The sequence below is a fragment of the Pygocentrus nattereri genome, chromosome 13 (assembly GCF_015220715.1).
Source record: "Pygocentrus nattereri isolate fPygNat1 chromosome 13, fPygNat1.pri, whole genome shotgun sequence".
Lineage (NCBI taxonomy): Eukaryota > Metazoa > Chordata > Actinopteri > Characiformes > Serrasalmidae > Pygocentrus > Pygocentrus nattereri.
In genome coordinates, this window is record NC_051223.1 from 23,730,766 (window position 1) to 23,753,605 (window position 22,840).

Genomic DNA, 22,840 nt, shown 5'->3' on the forward strand with positions numbered 1-22,840 from the left:
GGGGGAAAATTGCAACCGTTCTGCCCCCTACTGTCCTGAAAGAGTTAATGCACCTACATGCAATTCAATACCTGTGTAAATTTATTGCAGTGTACAGCTTGACTTTTGAAGCCACTAATCATTTTAAATGGTCATTCAAGTGGAATTTCATAAAGTGACAGGATACACCAACATTAACATGTTTCATTGCACAGATAACATAGTTAAAAAGGCTTTCACGAACTGCATGACATTTGAATAAATGATGCTCCATTAGATATCCAAGTTCCACCAGAAAAGTAAAGTCTCTGAGAAGTGCACCATGTACTGCTTATTTAACTGTATCCAGGAAGGGGTAATTTCTGTCCTTCTTTGGCTTCAAAAAAGGTATAAGAGAGTGTAATGGTGTCAACTCGAGCCATTCTGGGGTCCTCATCAAACTCTGGGTCAATGTAAAAGAAAACGGGCATGTCAACCTCTTCCTGAGGGTTTAACCTCTGTTCTTCAAAGCAGAAGCACTGTGGATCAAGATGGAAAAGCTCAGTTCAGTTGAGTGTAAGAAATGGCAGTAGACAAACTCCTCACAAATTGACCCCACAAATGCATGCAAGATGAACTTTAGGCTTTTGACAGTGGCTGAAAGACACGAAGAGGCTGTTTACAAATTGCAATAACATAATTTCATATATGGATCATACCTGGACATGCTATGGCCAGGTTCTATTTACACTTTTCACTAAAATGTGTCCCTAGTATGACCAGAAGAGACATTCTTGCACAAAAAGCACTTGAATATATACATTATTTCGGTTTTACTTCTGTTTACGCTTTCTCGGTTACTATACAAATCAACAGGCCTTGGTTTTGGGATAACTACAGCCACATATATCATTCATCTTGTGCTTCTTTAACCTTTCACTTTGTAGTCAGTACTTGGCAGTTGCTTATGTAATTGTATGTGGGTATAGAAAACTTGTGTAAAATGTAGTCAAGATCCATCTCTGACCACCTCCAAATGTGGTTTGAGTGAAGTGTCCTGGATGTGCTTACACCCAGGAGGTAGGCTTTTCAATGCTGTCAACTGAAGTTCAAACATGATCTGAAATGCATGTCGATGCAAGGTAGAAACAGCCTTAAAGAGGTAAAAATGAACAGAGTCCAAGTAATACAAAGAATATCTTATAGTTAAAAGTATGTAATATATTCTCCAGTACCTGAATTTTGTTAAAGTACTGTCCAGCTTCAAATGGCACTACGTTATAGGTAGAGATTCCTATCACAGGTTTGTCTGAGGGATTTCTTGCTTTGTAAAATGCTAGAGCGGTTTCTCCTGGCACAACCTGAATGACATAAAAAGGAAGATGAAATTCACTAGCAAAATCTACAGTGCACTGAAATGAAATCATTTATTCACATTTATGTTTCTGTAAATCACAATTTGTTACTTAGGCCAACTTCACATTCACTAATAAAGCCAATATTCAGTTCAGCAGCACAAATAAGAAATAAGATAAGAAATACTCACATAGATCTCAGACTGCTGAGGGCGGAAATTCCACTGGAGGCTTGCGTGTGTGTCAGCATTGAAAGTGACTTTAATAATGCGATCTTTGACTGGCTTCATTGTTTCAACTAAACCTGCATCATGCCCAGCGATTGCTGTGCCACCCAGTCCCGAAACCTGCAGTAGAAGGTAGATCACCTGACAGTCAATTTCAAAGTACAATCAATTTAAAGACACAGTGGGTTTGTATTAAAACTACTTTGATATTAGCAGTCAACAATATCAAAGCCTCAAGACATCTGGCACTGACCTGGCAGTAGATTCTGTACAGTGGCACAGCAGCATACGACATACCTATCATGCCCACCCCAGCTGCTGCAATATATGTGAGGATGGTCTTATTCCGCTGCTTCCATTCATCTTGGTAATTATTTGTCTTTTTCTTGTGCGTTTTAGCTCCTCTTGTCTGGTTAACAAACCGCTGAGATGTTCTCCTGACAAAGAGTTGGCTGGTAGAAGTGGCTAGTCCTCTGGCATTCAGGTTTTTAATACATATCTGAGCACTACAAAAGGCTAGCTGTACATAGCGCTTTGCACAGCACTCACGGAAGGCAAAAGACAGAAGCATAATCCCCAAGTTCTAGTAAAAGCCTCTTCAAAACAGTTCTTCTCCCAGCCTGTAATTTAAAAAAGAAAAATGTCAAATAATATCTTAGAGGAGAAAAAATAAACTTTTTATCCATGTGTTTCAGGATCAAACTGTGACTCTTTTGGTCAAAAATAATGACTTGCAATAAGAATGTGATTATTTCATTATAATAAACAATTGCATTGAGAAAATAAGAAATTATGTCAACATAATACATTAAGAAAGAAGAAAAAATAGCAATTATTTTTATTTTTGGTTCTGTTCATTTTCAGCTGTTGGGATTAGCTGAACTTCAGAACTTTGTCCCAAGTGCATTTGGAAACTTTATTGCATTATATTGTATTATATTGTTTAATTTCACACCCAGGTCCTTTGTGAATTGTATGATTTTTAACATAATCTCTTAGCTACATGCAGTAAATCAAAGAATAGCTGTGACACTTCTGCCACAGCACACACATAAACCACAATGCAGGAATAACAAAGTAAGGAGTAGCTTTAGTAAATAAGGTTTTGCAGTGGCAAAGATTTTCCACTTTCAGCTTTCAACAATCATCTGAAAACATACTCTTTGATAGTATTGTAAAATATACCCAAAGGAGTATTAGGAAATAGTTTATAACACCCCCCCCCCCATTTCCTTCATTACAGTAATGCCCGTTACACAAAACATTATTAAATCTTCCCAATATACACCGATCAGGCAGAACATTATGACCTTGTTTCTACACTCATTGTACATTTTATCAGCTCCACTTACTACATAGGTGCTCTTTGTAGTTCTACAATTACAGACTGTAGTCCATCTGTTTCTCTGCGCTTTGTTTGCCCCCTTTAAACCCTGTTCATGAACCCTCACAGAGCAGTCTGGGTGGTGGATCATTCTCAGCACTGCAGTAACACTGATGTGGTGGTGGTGGTGATTTAGTGTCTGTTGTGCTGGTACGAGTGGATCAGACACAACAGTGCTGCTGAAGTTTTTACTCACTCACTCACTCTAATAGAGTGGACTCACTGTCCACTCTATTAGACACTCCTACCTTGTCAGTCCACCTTAGAGATGTAAGGTCAGCGACGATAGCTTATCTGCTGCTGCACAGTTTGTGTTTGTCATCCTCTAGTCCTTCATCAGTGGTCAAAGGATGCCGCCCACAGGACGCTGTTGGCTAGATATTTTTTGCTTGTTGGACTATTCTCAGTCCAGCAGTGACACAGAGGTGTTTAAAACTCCAGCAGCACTGCTGTGTCTGATCCACTCAGACCAGTACAACACACACTAACACACCACCACCACCACGTCAGTATTACTGCAGTGCTGAGAATGATCCACCATCCAAATAGTACCTGCTCTGTGAGGGTCCATTTGGGTTCTGACCACTGAAGAACAGGGTAAAGGGGGATTAACAAAGTATGCAGAGAAACAGATGGACTACAGTCTGTAATTGCAGAACTACAAAGTGCAACTATATTGTATGTAGAGCTGATTAACTGGAGGTGGTCATAATGGTATGCCTGATCAGTGTGTGTCCAAAAGTAACCAAATACCTGCTCATCCAGTGTTTCTTTTGAAATCAAGGGTATCTATAACGTTTGTCCCTCTTTTGGTCCAATAACAGCCTGTTATTGTTATTGCAAAACCTTAAGTGTGGTGCTCCCATTTTATTGGCAATGCTTTTCTATGCATATTATACATGCTCTGTGTGTGTGTGTGTGTGTGTGTGTGTGTGTGTGTGTGTGTGTGTGTGTGTGTGTGAGTGAGTGAGTGAGTGAAAATACCTGTCTCAGCAGTGGTTTCTGATTTAAAGAGCCAAATTCACTAACGAGATGAAGTACATGAAAACTTTTGCAGATATACTGTATTTCTATTTTTCCAGATTGCAAACAGGAAGAAAGTGCTCAAGTAGCTTAGTTATATTATTTAGTAAAAAAATATATTCCACATCTCCAAGATACTTTTTTGTTTTGTTTTCCATGAGATCCTCTGTTAATGTTTATGTGGGTTTATGTACCAAAATCAGTCATAATTCACTTTTATATCATAATTTTACAACCTTTCTTAAAAATAAATAGGCTTTTTGTTACTGTGCCTTTAGGACCGATATATGAAAATGAACTCTGCTTTTAACGTCAACATGAGTGTGCAGGACCAAACTGCTGTTGGCTGAATAGGTAAGTACACATGAATGCATTGGTTTTTGGAACATCACAAAAACAACGGATATTAAAGGGGACTGCTTATGGGGGACACTTTCCATTAAAGGAGTGAATAAACTCGGGAGTGAATGCTAGTTAGTTAACCTAGCTAGGTTTTGAAACGTCAACAGTGTTTACATACCAACTTATATCCAACTTATTCCAAAAGAGCGAGCCAAATTCATTTTCCATGATGTGGACTCTTTAAATACCTTCACTGTGACGTTACTGTAGAAATATGACTAGTCTATCAACGCCTTTATACTGATGTAAACTCATTGTGCTGTAACTTGCCTTACTATTTCTGTAAAGTCACAATTTTTTAAAAGGTCATTTACCCTTTGGACAGACAATGGACTATGTCAAATAGTAAAATAAATGATATCTGACTGAATAAAGACGTCAATAACAGCCTGTAAACGTATTAACAATACGGCTAGGTTACTTTCAGGAGTACATCTAGCTAATGCAACTAGCGTTATACAGATAGTAGCCAGTTCTATGCAGTCCGCATCGCCATTTCGGATAGTTTAATATAGAGAAGAAAAAATGATAATTTGATTAACTGACAGAAATGAATATATGACGTTTGAAGTCTCTTACCTCGACAAAATGACCGCAATGTTCCTCAACACAGACCTGCCACAGCGAAACCGTCCACACTGATCCAACACACTCATTACTCCCCCGAAAACACTGTAGCGCTGCAATAGTTCCTAAGCACAATTCAGTCGCCTTCCGCGAGCAAGTGTAAAAATAAAATAAGAAATTAAAATGTGTACAAACAGATATTCTGCCTTTTCTTGCCTTTCCTGATCCGTCCTCCTGTTTTCAAAACAGTCCAAGCAGAAGCAGATTTATGCATAGGCTGAATATAATAATAAGCACAATTTTTCCTAATCTCTATTCATCAATCAAGGGGGGTTAAATATAGATACAAGTTCAATAAATCCTGTACATAATTCTAACAAGTAAAAACGATATTAATACAAACAAAAATAGTGAAAAATATAAATTTTAATGCTTGTCAACAAACATGTATAATTCTATACATATTTCCATATTTTAGCCTGTATATTTTTACACTAATATTTTTTCCATTAATTTATTTTCTACTGTATATTTAGTTCTTTTCAGACTCAAATTATTATTTTTAGAGTCATTATTTTTGCAGCAATGTGTGAATCCATTTAACATAGTTGTCCATTATAGTCATCCACTAGAGGGTAATAAAATTATTATTTTAGTTGTGTTCCACGCTCACTGTTAGCCTACCAGGACACTGTCACTCATACTGCATGTCTGAATATTTCAGATTTTTCTGGAATAAGTCACATATTCAACAGGAACTCACATTTCGTGGCGATCATGGGAGGAAGAAAAACAACGCCGTGTTCCGAATGGTCCGCTCATCAAAGCTTCATTGGATCATATGCAGCGCCATTACAGGGCACAGCAAACGACTAACATCGTTACAGGACTCATCATTATTTACAAACAACGCAGTGCATTGTGGATATCCCCTCTACCCCAGGGCACTTAACTGGGTTGTACCAGAGAACTTGTAGAGAGCACGAGTTCTCTGGCGTCGCTGTACTTTTTGAGTGAACCGGATCTTCTGCACTGTTGGATACCACTATAAAATGGTGGACCCCCAAATAATACAAGTATCATTATTTGTTCTTTATTTTAATATTGACTGACGAAGTAATTTCCAAAGTTCAACCATGTTACCGAAATTATGGAATACAAGTAAATGAATCATTTAAAAAGTGAATAATTACAACATCCTTAATGTCCTAATGTCATCAGCATATAGACGCTATTAACCACATTTTGCGTATTTGCGAATTCTATGCTAAAACTCTTAAATGCTAAAAATCCATTTACTCATTAAAATCAGTGGCCGCAAAAAAACCTTCTAAAATAATGATATATAGTTCCTGAGACGGGTTAACACATTTTCGAATGGTTAAATTCAAGTCTTCCTGGATTCACTTGAAAAATGATAAAAAAAAAAAAAAATAGAGTTCAATTTTAATGGTTAAGCTCCTCCACAGATGGTTTGATTTGACGTTATTACTTATTGTGTTTTTGAAACAGTGCCACCCTGTGGACGGTATCGGACTGACAGTATCATTGTTTTTTTCTTGGTTTAACATGCATTGTGTACAGATTTTTTTAGTTTTTGTGGTTTTTGTTCAGGTGGGTGATTTATGGATTTGTTAACTGCAGATGATTAATTGTCCCATTCTGTCTACTGTATTTAACCTATGCTTAGGTCTGAATTTTGTATTATAACCTACTCCTTTACACATGTCATCCTGATGTCCTAACATTTAGTGCCTGGTGCCCTGTTATGCTTTCAGAGGGAGACACATCATCAGGGGTGGCAGTGAAGGGAGAGGTGAAGCACACCATGTGACTCCTGGGTATCAGGGGAGATTAGTGGATAGGTAGGCGCATGTCTGTAACTGTCTGGGTAGACTGCTGTCTCTCGGTCATCTCGGACCGTCCTGATTTGAACCATCATCTCCCCGACCCAGTGATGAGGTTGCCTTTATAATATTTAATCAGCTGTTTTTGGACCTGCAATGCCACTGCTGCCACAGTCAGTGGAGGCAGAGCGCTTTGACGGACTATCCCTGCTTTACTGGTAGGCTGTTCTCCTTTTTAATGCACAAATCTGCAGATTTAGAAAAGCTGTGAATGTTTTTGAATCTAATTTTGCTTCTGCTTTATGCTTATAAGGTGCTTGTGATCTTGCTTGGCTGTGTTGAGTCATCTGGAAGTGAAATATTTTTGGAATAAGAGAATGACTGTGAGTCTGTAGATGTATTTATGTAGGTGATGAGGATTTGCTGTGTTGATGTACTTTAATCATGGATTTATGCATGCATTAGACAGAAATTTTGTGCCCTCATGCAAAGTAGCATGTATTGAAAATCTACTGTTTCACTTGATTTGCGCTAGAATGTAAAGATCAGCAGACATGGCAAAGGGATTTCTTCATAACAGGTTACCACTGAAAACTTGTGCTTAAATCATAATAGGTCTGCAAGAAGTTCATATCGAGGGTTTAATTGGTTGGATGGATTCGAGATGGACACACAGCATGGCTCCAGTGTGCTCCTCACCGTGTACCCTAATGTGGCTTGTGGAATGTAAGACAGATTAGACTGAATTAAGTGATCAGTTTAAATGCCTCAGCTTCTGTACCACAATCCTATGTAGTAAGCTCGTTGTGTTGTCCTCTTCTATAGGCATGGTTCTTTTACATCCAGTGGTCACCAGCCTCACAAGATGCTTTATACAGTATAGCCCACAGCTTCATTTGTAGGGCAGATGTAAGGTGCTTACCACCATGCCGTCCTGCCTGTTGCTCTTTTCACCTTTCCTCATCTCTACAACGTCATGCTCAGATTAAAGTGAAATGTTTACAGTTCATTTGGGGAGGGGGTTGGTGCCCTTGAAGAAGCTTGCAATACAACTTGGTCAGACTTTTTAAAGGGCAGAGCTTCCATTGTATTTTTCTTAGCTTTGCATTTATTTTCACCTGACCTGTACGTGAACTCACAGTGACTGGTGTCCATCAGCGCCATTCATGTTCATAGATCAGCCGAATCAGTGACAGTTGTTCCTTGGTTAATGCTCGTGTTCTTTTGCTTTAACAGATAGTCTTCGCATCATTACTTGCTAGACATTATTACTTATTATTAGCCTTTTTTTCTCAGATCAGTAAGGAAAACATAAATGCACTGTAAAATTTAAATAAAAAAATAGCAACAATTGCTTTCTGTATGATACATTAGTCTTTCAAAGCTATTTCAGAACCACGGTCGATGGCCTAGATAAGAGTGGAGCTTTTGCATACTGTTTCTTTCTGTCTGTTATGGGGATTAAATTCAACAGAGATCAGGCTCTAGTTTAACAGATTGGAGGCACGCTTTTCCAATAGGAGCGATGTTTACCTATGCATGGCATTGTTTATGAAATAAAGCCAAGCGCAGTAACCTACTTCCTTTTTGTTAATCACTTTGAATAGTGTATTTATTTTTAGAGTGATTTTGGATTACTATTACTATTATGTCTCCCTTCATTCAGCTTCATTAAAAAACAATCTCTTCCTCTTAAAATATAAAATGAGGTATTTGTATCTATTTTTGATCCTGTTGTGCACATTTTTCTGTAGTAATTACATACAGACAGTTAATGGCTGTTTTTCAGGACCATCATGGGACCCCATGGCATCAACCGTGCTGTGCAGAGACTGGAGTTTTCCGACTGCAGAAAAGGACTTGGTAAGTTCCAGAGCTGGGTCTGTGTTCAAGAAGCACTGAAAAAAGTTCTATGAAGCCTTTTATCAGTACAGAACTTTAATGTTACATTAAGGTTCTTTCAACTTTAAAATGGTTCTTCACATTTGCATATCTGATTTGCAAAAATTGTTCTTTGAGGCCCAAGTCTGAAATTATACATTTCTTTTGGTCCATATGTTCTCTGAGCTTGCCTCAGCACAAATCTGAAGAAAATCAATTAAATCATATGACTAAAAGAGTTTGTCTTGTGATATTAAATCTAGCATTTTGGTGCCATGGGACTACAGAATCATAACAAAACAATTGTAAATCCAGCTTTGATTTCAATTAAAAGGATGAATTCAAAAGGTTAATGTTAGATGTTGGTTCATGTTATAACTAGAGTATATCCAGACTAAAAGTACCCGTTTATCCCTTCTAATGAGTGAATTTAGCAATTTCAGGGCACATTCCAGCCACAGTGTCTGTTGTAAATATGCCTTGCATTTTACAGAAACAGCAGTTTCTAGTAAAATTTTCCAGTTTAAAGTTTAAAAACTAGGACCCCCTTGAAGGTGGGGGGAACTACAGCTGCTGTGGGGTCGGTTTTTTGGGAGGTTACTTGATTTTTTTCTGCTAGCTGGCAATTGCTAAAAGAAGGCAAATATCTAATGTCATAAAAATCTTATTGCAACCATATAACTGTGGTAACTGCCTTTCCATTATTGTTACAGTTGTTACACAAACGACAGAAATGACTCGTCAGATGAGGAAGACAAGCTAGAAGCTAAAGTTATCAATGCAGACAGCTGTCTAAATACCTTACCTCAGTTTGGCTTCTTTTCTCTGCCTGAAAAGATAAGAAACTCGCCTCTGGTGTCCATTCTTTGCTGAATATGGATAGAGTCACTGTTTTCTTTACAGTTTTGTCTGACGATCGAGGTAACAGTTAGCAGTCACGATTGGTTGACACCTTAGTGATTCCTAGTGGTTGTATGGTGTATTTGCAAAATGAATGCTGGTTGTTGTAGTGAGAGAACATTGATGAACAAAAGCATGAAAACAAATATTTACAAAAAATCATGAACTCTGCAGGACCGATAAGGCTGAGGAATAAAATACTGCACTAGTTTTAGGCCAGAATGTCTTTTGAGGGTGTGTGAATTCTAATCTCCATAAAATAGTATTATTAATAGAATGTGATGCACTGGAGAAGCCACAAGTTAGCCAGTTATGTCCACTGCCAAGCATTGGCGTGAGGGGTAGAAAGTTCCCCAAGATTCTCTGGTATGATGGAGCACTATTCCACGTCATTGGGATGATATGGAGTGGAGTTTATGATCCAAAACTAATCATCCAACATCAGACCTCATAATGCACTTGTAACTGAGTGCAATCAGATCCTCACAGCACTGTTAGTGATGCATTTAGTGTAAACTTTTCCCAAAAACCTTTCTTCATTTTAGAACAAGTGAAACAAATCTGTGGCATTTTTACTCATCACATTAAATTTAGCTGCTGGAAATGAATGAATTAAAGAACCATCTATTGAACGGTTCTTCAGAGAACCAAAAGTGGTCCTTTCAATGCATCTTGTCAAAGAACCTTATTTGGCACAATTATTGATAGTTTTTTTTTTTTTATCACCAACTTTAAGCACTTTGCTTCCATTTGCCAGGGGTGAAGATCATTGGAGGGTACAGAGAGCTGAGTGGTGAAGAGTTTGGAATATTCATTAAACGGGTCTTACCTGGTGGCGTGGCTGCACAGGATGGTATGCTGGCACTTTTCTACATCATAAAACTGCTAACTGTCTTTCTGTCAGTTGATAATTGGTATAATGCTAATTTGTTTCTGCCAGGACGACTTCGAGCTGGTGACCTCATTTTAGATGTCAACAACATGAATTTAGGGGGTGTCACAAATGAAAGGTATACATGCAAATACAGTAGCACCTACACAAACAACGTAAAACATTGTCACAAAAAGAATTTCATGGAATTCTGCCACCAAGACTGCACATAGCTCTAGCAGTACTTCTGCTTCTTTTTCCAATCCCTCCCATCAAATACAAATCACATTATGACTTGATCTTGTCACTGTTAATTAATTACATTATAATCTGTCATCATGTTCTCAGATAAATGAGGATAATGTGCCTGTAGGAAATAAAATCCATCTGCTGTGTTTTGTCAGGGCGGTGGAGATTCTGCGCATGGCATCGGCCACAAACCACATGTCTCTTCTGATTGCTCGGGATGAGGAGTCCAGGTATCAGAAAACCATTAACGCTTTTCTTAAAGTGGTCGGCTATGAAGGATCTTAATGTTCTAATCATTATTTTGATCAGACTACTTTACATCTATGTTGTTGTTAGAAGTTCAAGACAGGTGCTGCTAGCAACATAAAAAAGGAATTGGCAATATTCTAAATCATGAAATGTTGATTTGTGAGACACACTATTGCTGTCATCTTCCACATTAATCCTGTTAGTGGATGAGCACAGATGAGCTTCTTGATTGTTTTTTATAAGTCTAAAAATAGTCATAATACATTAAGTACATTAAAGTCTTTAGCACTTAATTGGGACTCTTGGTCCAAGTTGTAGAACTGCAGAGTTGTGGCGTATTCTTCTCATTTACTTTGTTTTCTTGTACCATTTAGGTCTACTCTGTAATAAATAACAAACCATATTCAGTGCTGATAAATTTGAACTACTGCTACATATTTGTAAAGACGTATTGTTGGGAACTCTCAAGCCAGAAACTCTAAAGCCAGCTGCTCTTTTCTTTTAGCACTATATGCTAGTGGGAGGGCACTATGTGGAGCAGCTGTCAGAATCTGCCGGATGTCTTAGTATAAACTGAGTTGGCATTCTGCTGGTCTCTGGGACTTTGTAAGGCACGCTTTCACCTAGAGCTGGATACATGTTGACGTATTAGGGCCACCAGTCGATCACATGCAACCTGGCTTGAACCTGTGGAGCCAGAACAGTGGGCTACCCTCTGAGGATTACCATGATGCCTAAAGGACAACTGTTCATCAAAAACACATTAGTATGTGTGTAGCAGTGAACACTTGCTTGTAGCTGATTTACAATGATCTGCATTATAGTCTTTGTATTTTGCATGTTTATCATCACTCAGGTTAGTTTATAAATCTGTTTTTCTGTTATAAATTTCTGTTATTAAGCTGTTCCATTTGACTCTTTACTTTAAGATTCTTATTTATCTATGATTAAGAGAGTAATCTAATTAAGTGCCACTTGTCTCAATGAGTTGTCTGAAGGAGTTGCTTTTAATTGGCACTGCAGTATCAGTCACTGGCTAACAATTAGCAAATCACAGAGATTCTACTGTGAATGTTTAGTTCAAGTCTCATGTTTTTAACCATTTAATGCATTTTAAAGCATGAAATTATTTTTTACAGTGCATTTCATTTAAATTACACTTTCATTATAGTTTAGCTTTATGTTATTGGAAAATATAAATATATTTATGTGTTTACAATCATTTTAAGATAGGACAGACAATAATTGAATGCATTTTTACAATTTAAATAGAAAAACAGGCAAAAAAAAAATCTATGTGTCATACACAAAATAATAGTTAAGCATCTGTGAAGTCCCAACTGTGACATGCTGTTTTCCATGCAAAACATACTAAAATTAACAATAAAAATTGTGTTTTTTCTGGTTAATTTAGAAATTGGGCAAAGAATACATATACTTATCAAATTGCTCTGGTTTATTTTTGAGCTCATCTTCATGGCTTCAGAGCTGTGGGATTCCATTTGCCACAACAATGGTAGAATGACCCACACATCTTTTTATGAAACTGCATTTCTGTTCAATGTACTGTAGGTGAAAAATGATTTGTGTGCGATAGGAACTATTTTTGTCTTCTCCCGCTGTTTCTCATACGATGACACACACACACACACGTGATGACAGATCATTTGGAGTTATCTCTCTCCAGCAAGTTTATCTGGCAGTTAATGTAATAATCTGCTATTGCGATGACCTTTGCTTTTGATGATATTTGCTTGTTTTCTCATATGCAAATTCAAAATGTCTCAGTTTTAGATATATTTCCACATGTTTGACATATGTTAATATCTATATTATATTATATATATATATATATATATATATATATATATATATATATACATATGAAACTCTTGCATATATTAAATCTACATATGTGCATATATTTCAATATATGTGCATATGTTGGCATATATTTAAATATTAAAAAATGGTACAGTGAAATATATTTAGCACATATATTTTAAATATTACAAGGTACATGTATTTTTAATATGAGCAAATATATGCACATATGTTTTTCTTCATATGGTTTTACTGCAGAAATTAACAAGACTTCTCCTTATTACATGCACAAGAAAACTTTTGAAAGTATCAGTAATGATATAGAAATGTTAGCTAATTGAAATCAAAAGAAAAGAAAATCAGTGCTATCATTATCCCTAGAAAGCATTACAACATACAGTGCCCCCCCAAAAATTTGAATATTTGTGCCATATTTAAAAATGTACTGTTCTATTAAAAAGTTCATTGTTCTATTAAAAAGAACCAAGTACCATTTATTTGAAACAGACTATTTTCAGGATGTCATTTTCTTTTTGGCTAAGAATTCTATGCGAACAATTGAACAGTTTCTTTGCAGATTTCTGCAGATTTGCATCCAAAATGCCATTGATCGTCTGAATTCATGATCCTAACAATGAACACAAACTCACAGACAGCATTGTATGAAAAATAGCCCCAGACTTTGATGTTTATACCTCTGTGATTTACAGTACTCTTAGTGCAGTCTGGTTGGAATTCTTGTCCAGATTTTCTCCCCACAAAGATAGTGTAAAAGTGTTTTTTTCTCTCAAATTAACCTAAAGGAATACTTTTTTGAACCTCTTTATACTGAAATGCAATCTAAGGATGACTTTCATGAAAATACATTCATTATGAAGGCCTCAATGATGACTGTCTGTGCTATCAGGAGAGAGTTTGCTGAACTCATGGAGAAATATGGATCCAACAGCAATACAACCTCAGGCACTGGCAGGACATCTCCTACTCCTGTCTCCACAGGTATTTTCCACTCACTATCAGAATATTTTACAGTAGTTAAAAAAAATAAGTGTCATCCTTGAAATATTACACTTACTGTTGTATGTGTTAGAACAACAGAGGAGAAATGTTGTCAGATTCATATTTGCATTCTTCAAATTCTTATCCTGGAAAAACAGTTCACCTTCAAATACTCTGGAGGTTATGGCCCCATACCAGTAACCAGAACATTGAAGAGCAATAGGGTCCCTGACTCAGTCCCAGAGAAAGCTGGGTGACCCAGAGAGAGCATGATTATTGACTGCCCCAGAGGCCAACAGGTCCAAGTATATTTCTTCTGACCACTGACATTTTGCCCTTGAGCAATGCTTATAATCCCTTGGGGGCAACCTCATCTAACCTACTCTGCAAACCAAACACTGTTAAGGAAAGGACAGTTCAGGACATGCTGGGACATGCCAAAAAGTCACTATTTGTCTTTGTATTGGCAAAACCTTTTTTCAGTTTTTAAATTTATTTGATTTATTTGAAAATGCCAGGTTCCTCTTATCTTAAATGAACGTTTCTTGTAGAATGTCCATGATTATACATATGAAAAAATGGTCCAAAATCACTTGGAATAAAGTCAAGAACATACATTAAAATTAAGATTTTTTTGTAACGTTTGCAATTTGAAGATTTGAGTTTTGTATTTGTTATGACAGCAAAGGTTTGTTAGTCAAATCTGTCTCATTTTCAGGTAAGCTGACTGACACTGCTTCATCATCCTCATCCTCGAGATCGACAAGCCCTCAAGTCTTAAGCCCTAAAGACTGCAGCACAGCCTCAATAGCTCCACAGGTTTGCAGGTAAGTCAAACTTTGCAGAGTAGTAGAACAGTAGAACTTTGTGGAAATGCAGAAATTATTGTGTAAAATTAGCGTTTTATTATTAATTTTAAATTCACTTGTATTGTACATTGCAAATGGCTTTGCTAATCCCACTGTTTAAAAGTGAGAGTAAAATGATTAATAATAAAAACATGTCCAGGTTTTGTTGAATGGCCCTCTAAGGTCTCTGTTTGAAAGGCTGTGCTGCTGCAATGACAGATGCTTAGCCTGAGTGGAAAATCCTATGAAAGATTAGTTCAGGTCATTCAGAAAAGAATGTATTAATCACCTTGTAAATTATTATACCTCTCACAGTTGTCAATCTTTATTTTGACCTCTCCTCACCCAGTGACTGCATGATTCAGTTGATATGCGTTGCCAAGGGAACAGGTTTAGGTCTGGTCATCAAGGGTGGAGCAAACCGTGCAGAGGGGCCAATGGTGTTTATTCAGGAAATAGTGCCTGGAGGAGACTGCCAAAGGGTGAGTGCTGTATTAATAGTAGCTAATATGAAAGTGTGAAACTGCTAAACTTTGAATGTGACTAAAACGTGTAAACCCAATTTGTACACGTTTATATTTACCTGTTCAGAATTTAAGCAATGACCTTTAAACAATGCTTCTTGCTTTTTTATTGTCTATTTTATTTAGGATGGAAGACTAAAGGTAGGAGATCAACTCATATCTATCAATAAAGAGTCTTTTATTGGAGTAACACATGAGGAGGCCAAAAGCATAATAACCCGAACAAAGCTCAGGTTAGATATACCTTCTCGCCTCATATTCGCTCTAAACAGCACAGAATTACACTGTCTCTCTAATTCAAATAAAGATTTAAGTGCTCATGCTGTCAATCTCACACTAATTATCTGATCTAATGTGCTACTGCAGTTAGAATCACCTTTCAAAGTTGTTCAATGTGACTTTCTACACAGACCTGACCCCACAGTGGAGATAGCATTTATCAGACGGCGGTCCTCCTCTGGCTCCAGCAGTGGCCCCCACAGCCCTATCTCTCTGCAGCCCCAATGTAGCACAGCCCCCCAGCTCAGACCCCTTGGCCTGGGGGGAGTACCTTTGCCTGTGGGGATTGTTCCCAAGATATCTCCTATCCCCAGTTCTGGTTGTGAGACACTACCTTCTGTCAAACTGACTCAAGTAAGACTGGATTAAAAAAAAAAATGTATAGCCATTTATCTTGGTAGCAAGCAAATATTGGTTCAAAAAACATTAATGTTAGAGTAAATGTAAGTAAACAATACATTGTAAACCTCTCCTCTAGGAAGCCCAGTATTTTACCATCCACAACCTGTAGTCCACAAATCATCCATTAAATTAAATTAGGTATGTTGTTGGTGGAATTTATCAAAAACATGCAATAATACAAGTGCACTGAAAAGTCAGAAAGCAAATCTGTATTCTAGTAACCAAAATATCATTTAACTTTATTTAAAATGAGGGAACCTTTCAAATTTGTTAACAAACTGTTTTCAGTTTGTTTTCAGTGTTTTCAACACTGGTTCTATATTACACCAACCTCCTTTGATGTGTTTTCTTTTAATTTGGATTTAAATATAGGCCCCTTAAATTCAACTGGTCATCTGTTTCTGTTGTTGTAGCCCATTCTAAAGATTTAGATTTCTTCTCATGTATCTAAATCAGAACACCCTAATTGCACATTTAAGAGTTTGAGTCTAATACTGTACTGCCTTTGCTGTTTTCTCTGTGTGGTGTAGGTAAGAACAGTACCAGTGAAGCCAGAACTCCCTTCTCTGACTACCCCTGAGAGTGCCTGCACCACAGTGGACAATTCTGGTACTGCAGTTACTTATGTATCTGCTAAACATGTGTGGGTGTGCGTGTGCATGTTTGTATATGTGTATGTATGTATTTGCCTACTCGCACCTTCTTTTTTGTTTTCTGATGTTTTGGAGTTGCACAGCATTAGGAAATAATTTAGTAAATCTGATATTATGAGATGAGAACCATCATTCCATTATAACCTGGATTACCTGTCCACTACAGCAAACATTCAAAATGTGCTGATGAGATGTCAAGAGTATTTAGTATTCAAGATAATCCTGCCAGATACCGCATTTTCAATATGAGCAGATGAAAATCACATGAATACCTCTTGGATAAGGCAGAAAGAAAGCTGATGTCTGTTGAGGTCAATTCTTAGTTGTGGCATCGGACGCTATATGACATATAGCTTTTGTTTGCTATTGACTGAAGACCTTACAGGGTGAGTTTTAAAGCTTGGACAGAGTATCTCAAGTCCTACACAAGACACGGGTTGTGAATGGAAAATGCCCTTTAACAATGTATAATCAGAGCTATACTTTATGTGTTCTGGAAAACTGGACATCAGAATTTTAGAAATTGTTCAGAACATATTTGTCATTGCTCTTCAGTCAATTACACTGTACAGATTTAGGAAATACCACAACAGAACTCTTATGTCATGTTGTGAGAATAAACACAAAGCCTCTAATCTAAGAATCCAGATTAGAGGTTCAGTGTCTCCATTTATTTGGTTGTTTAACATTTGGTCTAACTGGTTATGATCATTTCTTTCATTATAACATTGTACTTCTTTCTTTAGATGATAGCTACATTAAAAGTGTCCTTGCTTCAGATGAGAGGTGGGCATATTCAGGCCTGACATATGGGGGTTGTTTAATGTGGCAATGCTCCACCATCTAATCTTCTTGCTCCTCTAAACCCACTGCTTTTTGTTCTGTAGTGGCAGCAAAACAAAGTGAAACTGAAGGTTATGTGCCTGATATAAAAGGCTATGACCATAAGAGGTTTGCCTGTGTAATTTTGTTTGCTGCATTATAGGAATGAGTGTTGTCAGAAGATAAATCATCAGATTTCCTAAATGAGTAGACCTTTCAGCTCTCTTGTTAATTCTCTCTCAAATGTGTAGCTCTTGATACGATCATTATGCCATATCTCCTAACCCTGCTTGTTTATAATAATTTTGCTACTTTATGAGAGAAAATAAGTAATCTACATTTTTAGTAGGCTAGTTACCTGAATGGTAAAAATTTCCAACCTTTTATGGAACCGACTTCCAGTTTATTTCATATTCGTTGTATACTTGACGGTAGAGGCAGATGGATCAACATTGAAGTTTTGATACTTCAAATCTTGGCGTTACATTTTAAGAATTAGTCATGGCATTTTTTTAAACAGTTAACAGATTAGCTTTTTTATCACCCCCTCCCCTGCTTCTCACTACAATTACCAGTGAGTCATGTGTTGGTTTATTTAATAATAATGCCAAAGCTTACACTGTTTTGATCACTGTAGAAATTACAGTTCCTTTTTTTTAAATGGTAAAAATGTATCAAAATTCAGGTCATGTCTGAAAATATCTTTGATTTTCCTATTAGAGGTATTAAATTCTAAGATAATGCCTAAAGAAAAAGAAAATACATTTTGTGTATAACATATGAATTTAGAATAGTTATCCAAACACAACATTTGCACCTGGCAGTCGCCTATGCAAGGAAAAGAGAGCACTGAGTGGAGCCAGCCAGGAAAACTAAGAAAAGGTCTAGTGACTACAGCATGTCATGCATAGGTCAAAGAATAATATCCATATGTTGTTTTCAGTCAGTCTATTTGAACGAAGTAGACATTAATATGTCATATTATAGTTTGTGTGTGTTCTTGTGTAGTAGTGTATTATTTTACCCCCCTGAGCTGAGATCTTATAGAGGTAACAAAAACTATTTCATTTGATTTTCAAAATTGTTTAGGTCAATAGAAATGTATGATAACATTTTCAAGTGCTTATAGTACCTTGTAGTATGTATCAGTGAATCAGCCATTTCCCTTAGATGTAAATGTTCTCCTGTCTTTGTCTCCAGACGCCGCTGCTGCCTGTAAGCCCAGCACCACTCCCACAGCTGCACAGTCGAGGCCACCGTCACTTAGCTCTAGCTGTCGAGTCAAACTGGAGAGGCTAGAGCAGGTTTGTCCCTGCCCCCTGTCTCCTGCCCTCTTTGCTTATTCCCATGCCTATCAGCCTGCAATAAGCTGTTTGCAGTGTCAACCCTGATTTGCCCACCCGGGTAGACTTTAACAATCCATTCCCATTGTCCCCTTCGTTCCATTGAGCCGTTAGTGTTGTGTTATCATGTGGCGAGGATTTAATGACACTGTTGGCTTCTCCAGCACTATAATGGGAAAATCAATAGTGATTGTGCTGTTGCCTCAGCCTGTGCTGTCACGCCAGGCTCTGACATTTTCTGATACTCTGTTGCTATGAGAAACAACGTGATTTACTGTGATTCATTCAGAAGTGTTTCATATAACAGTAGCTATTTCACATAATGGCATAAAAATGGCTATTGCTTTGTGCTTGTAAAAGCTATTGCAGACAAAAAAAATGATGCATGTTGAAAACTGTGTGTGTGTGTGTGTGTGTGTGTGTGCGCACGTGTATGTGTGTGTGTGTGTGTGTCATTTGCAAGTTAGAGAGCATGTGAGTGAGTGAGTGAGTGAGAGAGGGACAGAACACAGTGTGTGGGTGAGAGGGCACAACCCTTATGGACTGAAATTTTCTAAATGGACAGTGGTGTGGTTCACAGGCTTTGGAGGTGCTGGGGCTGAAACCAACTGAGTCCCAGCTCCAGACCTTGAGAGAGAGGCTCCGCGTGGACCCTGGTGGGACGGTGGCCTATGGAGGTGAGCAAGCCTTACATTCATTAGTGTGACTTCCTTTCAGAATTTGGCAAGTGATGAGTCTGGCATAAACCATTATGTAAATTACTGCAAAAGTATTCATTTGAATTGCTTATATTCTCTTGTAAACTGCAGTCTTACCATTAAGTAACTGCTATGAATCTAATATGTAAATGATATATTTATGAGAATGAGATGTAATGTGGGCCCGCATACAGGCCCTTGCAGTTGATTTTAGTTTGGAAGACTTGTGGACTGGGGAAAGGGGACAGCGCAAAATACTATTAAAAATGTGTAACTTTATGGCCTGCACTGTCGTATGATCCAGAATTCATATGGCTGTTGCATGTGTATAACCTGGATCATTTGTAATAAATGCTGCAAACTACATAATTTTGACTGTCTGTACCATGTTTGTCAATTACAATAAAGGAAAATGACATTGATCTGAACAGTGATAGTGACCTATCTTGTTGACCGCAGCTAAAAGCTCCCCTTCCTCAAACCCTGTGCCTTACCATGATACAGGAGACAACACTGCCTTTTTTGTAATTACATTTGCTAATGTTGTCCTTAGTGTTATACTGAGGTAAATGTCCAGTACAGTACAGTGTATATGTCATCTGCAATTATTTTAAAATTTTTTTAAATCCAGATTTTGAGACCTTGACAAAAGAGCTCTTCAAGTTGACTGATGAGTCAAAGCTTGGCCAGGAAGTAGCCAGATTCACGTCTGATGACCTCACTGACTCTTCATCAAACCCTCTGGTAAGAATTTTCATTTATTTTATTTTATCATTTAATATTGTTTACATTCATACATTTATGTACATATACATATTTAAACCATGTTTGGTGTTCAGATCTGTGGGACCCATTTTCAGTGTTGACCAAAAGAAAAAATTAAGAATTTTTTTTTATTATTTCAACCTCAAATTCCTTGGCCTTTAATCATTTTCTGTGAAGAACATATAAAACATTTTTAATGATGTCACACTGTACACCAAAAGTGCAGAGGTGCTTCGTTCTGTTCTCCTCTTACATGGCCTGCTGTCAGTGTGAGTGTATGTGTGTGTTTGTGTGTGTGTGTGTGTGTTAGGGTGGACAACATGGACAGGCTGCTGACTGGCTACAGTTGCAAAAGAAGAACCATACGTTGGCCACTATTTTTACATAAAATGTTATAGTTATTATTTAAAGAAACAATAATGCGGTGGGGCCACCAGACCCACTGAGTAACAAAAACATAAACACTGCACACTGGTTAATTATGTATTACAAATATTTACATAAATTAGGGCTGGAAGATTGATCATATTTTTATTGTCATCATGATATGGATTTCTGCAATAAACACATTGGAAAGGGCTGGAATAGCAGAACATATCAAGTTATATTTACATATGCATGGAGCCGGTTATGTAACAGGGAATGTAGAGTTAGGCGTCTTTCCTAGGGGCAGTGGAGTTCTTCATTGATCTACTCTGTGTTGCATTGGTGTTATCCATCATTCTTTCCATCCACTTACAAAGGACACACATGCAAACAAGTACCAAGTCGTTAAATACTAGCCTGTAAAAATGAAGGGTGTAGTATTTTCAATACATTATCAAAAATATATCAATATCATTATAGCAATTTTAAAACTGTGTCACCTTATTCTCTTGTGAGGATCTCTCAGTAGACATCCATGTAAACAACTGTTAGTGATCAAAATTAGACATCTGGGTGTATTCTATTTTCTATTGTTTGTAGCTCAGCTGCTTTGTAATATCACAGTTTTGCACAAGAACACTAAGTTATTGCTACTTTCCTATGTAATTTTGAAATATAATTTGTATTTTCTGAACCATACCAAAAAACATGTAGAGGTGTGTTCTGTAGAAAAAGTGTAACTTTTGCATATGATTATATTTATTTGTTTTATTGAGTTTTTCTAACAGCCTTACAATGCACAAAAATATGTTTGTAGTTGTGCAGTAACTGCATGTATTTAGTCATTTTTATTTTTACTTCACACAATATCTTAATGCAGAATTGTGACTGCTGTATATTCTGTTGAATTAACAAAAAAGTATTTATTTGGTTTAATTGCATAGCAACAATAAACTCTTACTTTTCTGGATTGCTACACATAAAAAGAGAACCACTTTAATTATATATTTTAGTCTTAGTTAATCGCCTCTCACTTTGGCATCTGAATAAACATTTGCACATTACACTTTAGGTCAATGTTGTGCAGCCCTAACATAAATATGTAAAAAAAAACAAACTTCCAGCATTACAGAAATGTGTGCAATGAGATATAATCATCTAGCCATTATGAAAGTATGTTTCACTTGTAATTTTGTGATTGTCATCTCGTAGGCATCAACATCTGATTCTGAAGACCTTGATGAGATGGAGAGATTAAGAAAAGATCACATTGAAGCCTTAAGAGAGATAAAGAGACTGCAGGTAAAACGTATCGTATCAGTTCATGTCAGGACCCAGACAGTTTGTGCAACCTTAAGTGTTTTTACTGTGTTTATGGGATTACTATTGACTCAGGACTCATTATTCTGACTTAATCGAATAGGAAAAATGTTCAACACATCATGCTCTCATGAAAATCTCTTGTCCAACAGGATAAGCTGGCTGAGTCTGAAAGCCTTTGTCATCAAATGCAGCAAGAGCTGACTAAAGTCAAACAGGTGAGTAAGTTCATAGAGCTTTGGATTATTTCATGAGTGCATTTATGGTGTACAGTTTTAGTAGTGCCCTTAGGGGGAGCTCTAGACATATTCATATTCTTGTATATGGCCACCATCACATTCTACAGGTGCTTTCTGCAGCGAATCCCTGTTCTGTTTCATTTTAACTGGCCAGTACAGAGCACCAAGCATGCCATAGATGTCTATTTGTTTTGTTTTGTTTGTGTATTTCTTTAACTGCCTACTCAGCCCTTATACTGTACTGTATAGGGTATCAAATTTTCAGTAGTGTATATATATATATATATATATATATATATATATATATATATATATATATATATATATATATATAAAATAACGTAAAGTGTCTTTGGGTTCAGGAGATGTGATCCACCCACTGCATGTGGGAGTTGGAGTATTTAGGGCACAGTAGAGATGTAAACCTGAGAGTGGAAATAGTTCTGTGAGTCATAAAAAATGGGCTCAACTCACAGTAGCTCTATGAGTTTCATCTCAAACCCTGAGAAGTGCCTGTTACACAAAGCACATTCAAGAGCATCTGAAGTGTCATTAAATATCATTACAACCTAATGAATGTTAAAGGACGTTTACACAATATTAGCTACTTGCAAACTAAATTATTTACCATCAGTGTTGAATGTGATTAAATAATAGGCTTACTTGCACAGAATCTTGATAGGAGTCCACTTTGTCAAGAAAACTGTTATACATAAGTCTGGAATATGTGTGAATATGTTGAAATATTTTACTTTCCATCTGCACCAGGTCTAATGACAACTGCATATAGAACAGCCAATTTACTATTGTTTCTAAAGAAGATGGTCAGACTTCCATTGCTACTC

The 22,840-nt window shown here is 37.0% G+C and overlaps 2 protein-coding genes across 13 annotated transcripts in view; one reads left to right on the top strand and one right to left on the bottom strand.

Moving 5' to 3' along the window:
- Positions 1-58: 58 nt before the first annotated feature.
- On the bottom strand, positions 59-5,811 carry LOC108443564 (cytochrome c oxidase assembly protein COX11, mitochondrial). 2 transcript variants are annotated; one of them, XM_037544197.1, is made up of 6 exons: positions 5,680-5,811; positions 4,929-5,150; positions 1,794-2,160; positions 1,505-1,660; positions 1,194-1,319; positions 59-497 (listed from the first exon to the last, which is right to left on the bottom strand). In XM_037544197.1, exons 3-6 carry the CDS (start codon positions 2,109-2,111, stop codon positions 315-317), a joined length of 783 nt encoding a protein of 260 aa, XP_037400094.1. In that variant the 5' UTR covers positions 2,112-2,160; positions 4,929-5,150; positions 5,680-5,811; the 3' UTR covers positions 59-314. The 2 variants fall into 2 exon arrangements, with proteins under 2 accessions (XP_037400094.1, XP_017579831.1); XM_017724342.2 differs by having other exon boundaries at positions 4,929-5,060; positions 5,680-5,805.
- A 26-nt stretch (positions 5,812-5,837) lies between these two features.
- stxbp4 (syntaxin binding protein 4) overlaps positions 5,838-22,840 on the top strand; it is a 39,258-nt gene continuing 22,255 nt past the window's right edge. Inside the window, exons 1-18 of one of the 11 annotated variants that reach the window (XM_037544188.1) lie at positions 5,838-5,971; positions 6,695-6,981; positions 7,379-7,489; positions 8,553-8,626; positions 10,302-10,397; positions 10,485-10,554; positions 10,820-10,894; positions 13,645-13,736; positions 14,455-14,563; positions 14,934-15,066; positions 15,235-15,341; positions 15,519-15,741; positions 16,320-16,398; positions 18,465-18,568; positions 19,188-19,284; positions 19,937-20,049; positions 21,649-21,738; positions 21,909-21,974. In XM_037544188.1, the coding sequence (XP_037400085.1) occupies positions 6,920-6,981; positions 7,379-7,489; positions 8,553-8,626; positions 10,302-10,397; positions 10,485-10,554; positions 10,820-10,894; positions 13,645-13,736; positions 14,455-14,563; positions 14,934-15,066; positions 15,235-15,341; positions 15,519-15,741; positions 16,320-16,398; positions 18,465-18,568; positions 19,188-19,284; positions 19,937-20,049; positions 21,649-21,738; positions 21,909-21,974 (1,701 nt within the window). In that variant the 5' untranslated portion in view covers positions 5,838-5,971; positions 6,695-6,919. Of the gene's footprint in view, positions 6,982-7,076; positions 7,147-7,378; positions 7,490-8,552; positions 8,627-10,301; positions 10,398-10,484; positions 10,555-10,819; positions 10,895-13,644; positions 13,737-14,454; positions 14,564-14,933; positions 15,067-15,234; positions 15,342-15,518; positions 15,742-16,319; positions 16,399-18,464; positions 18,569-19,187; positions 19,285-19,936; positions 20,050-21,648; positions 21,739-21,908; positions 21,975-22,840 lie in introns of all 11 variants that reach the window. The other 10 variants (XM_037544187.1, XM_037544190.1, XM_037544186.1 and 7 more) reach the window with 10 other exon arrangements.

Excerpts from the sequence above, each read along its gene's own strand:
- LOC108443564 (XM_037544197.1), bottom strand. The coding sequence starts at position 2,111 with ATGCTTCTGTCTTTTGCCTTCCGTGAGTGCTGTGCAAAGCGCTATGTA. Across the intron at positions 1,661-1,793 it reads TGTACAGAATCTACTGCCAG|GTTTCGGGACTGGGTGGCAC; the intron begins GTCAGTGCCAGA and ends CTTCTACTGCAG. Across the intron at positions 1,320-1,504 it reads CTCAGCAGTCTGAGATCTAT|GTTGTGCCAGGAGAAACCGC; the intron begins GTGAGTATTTCT and ends TATGTCATTCAG.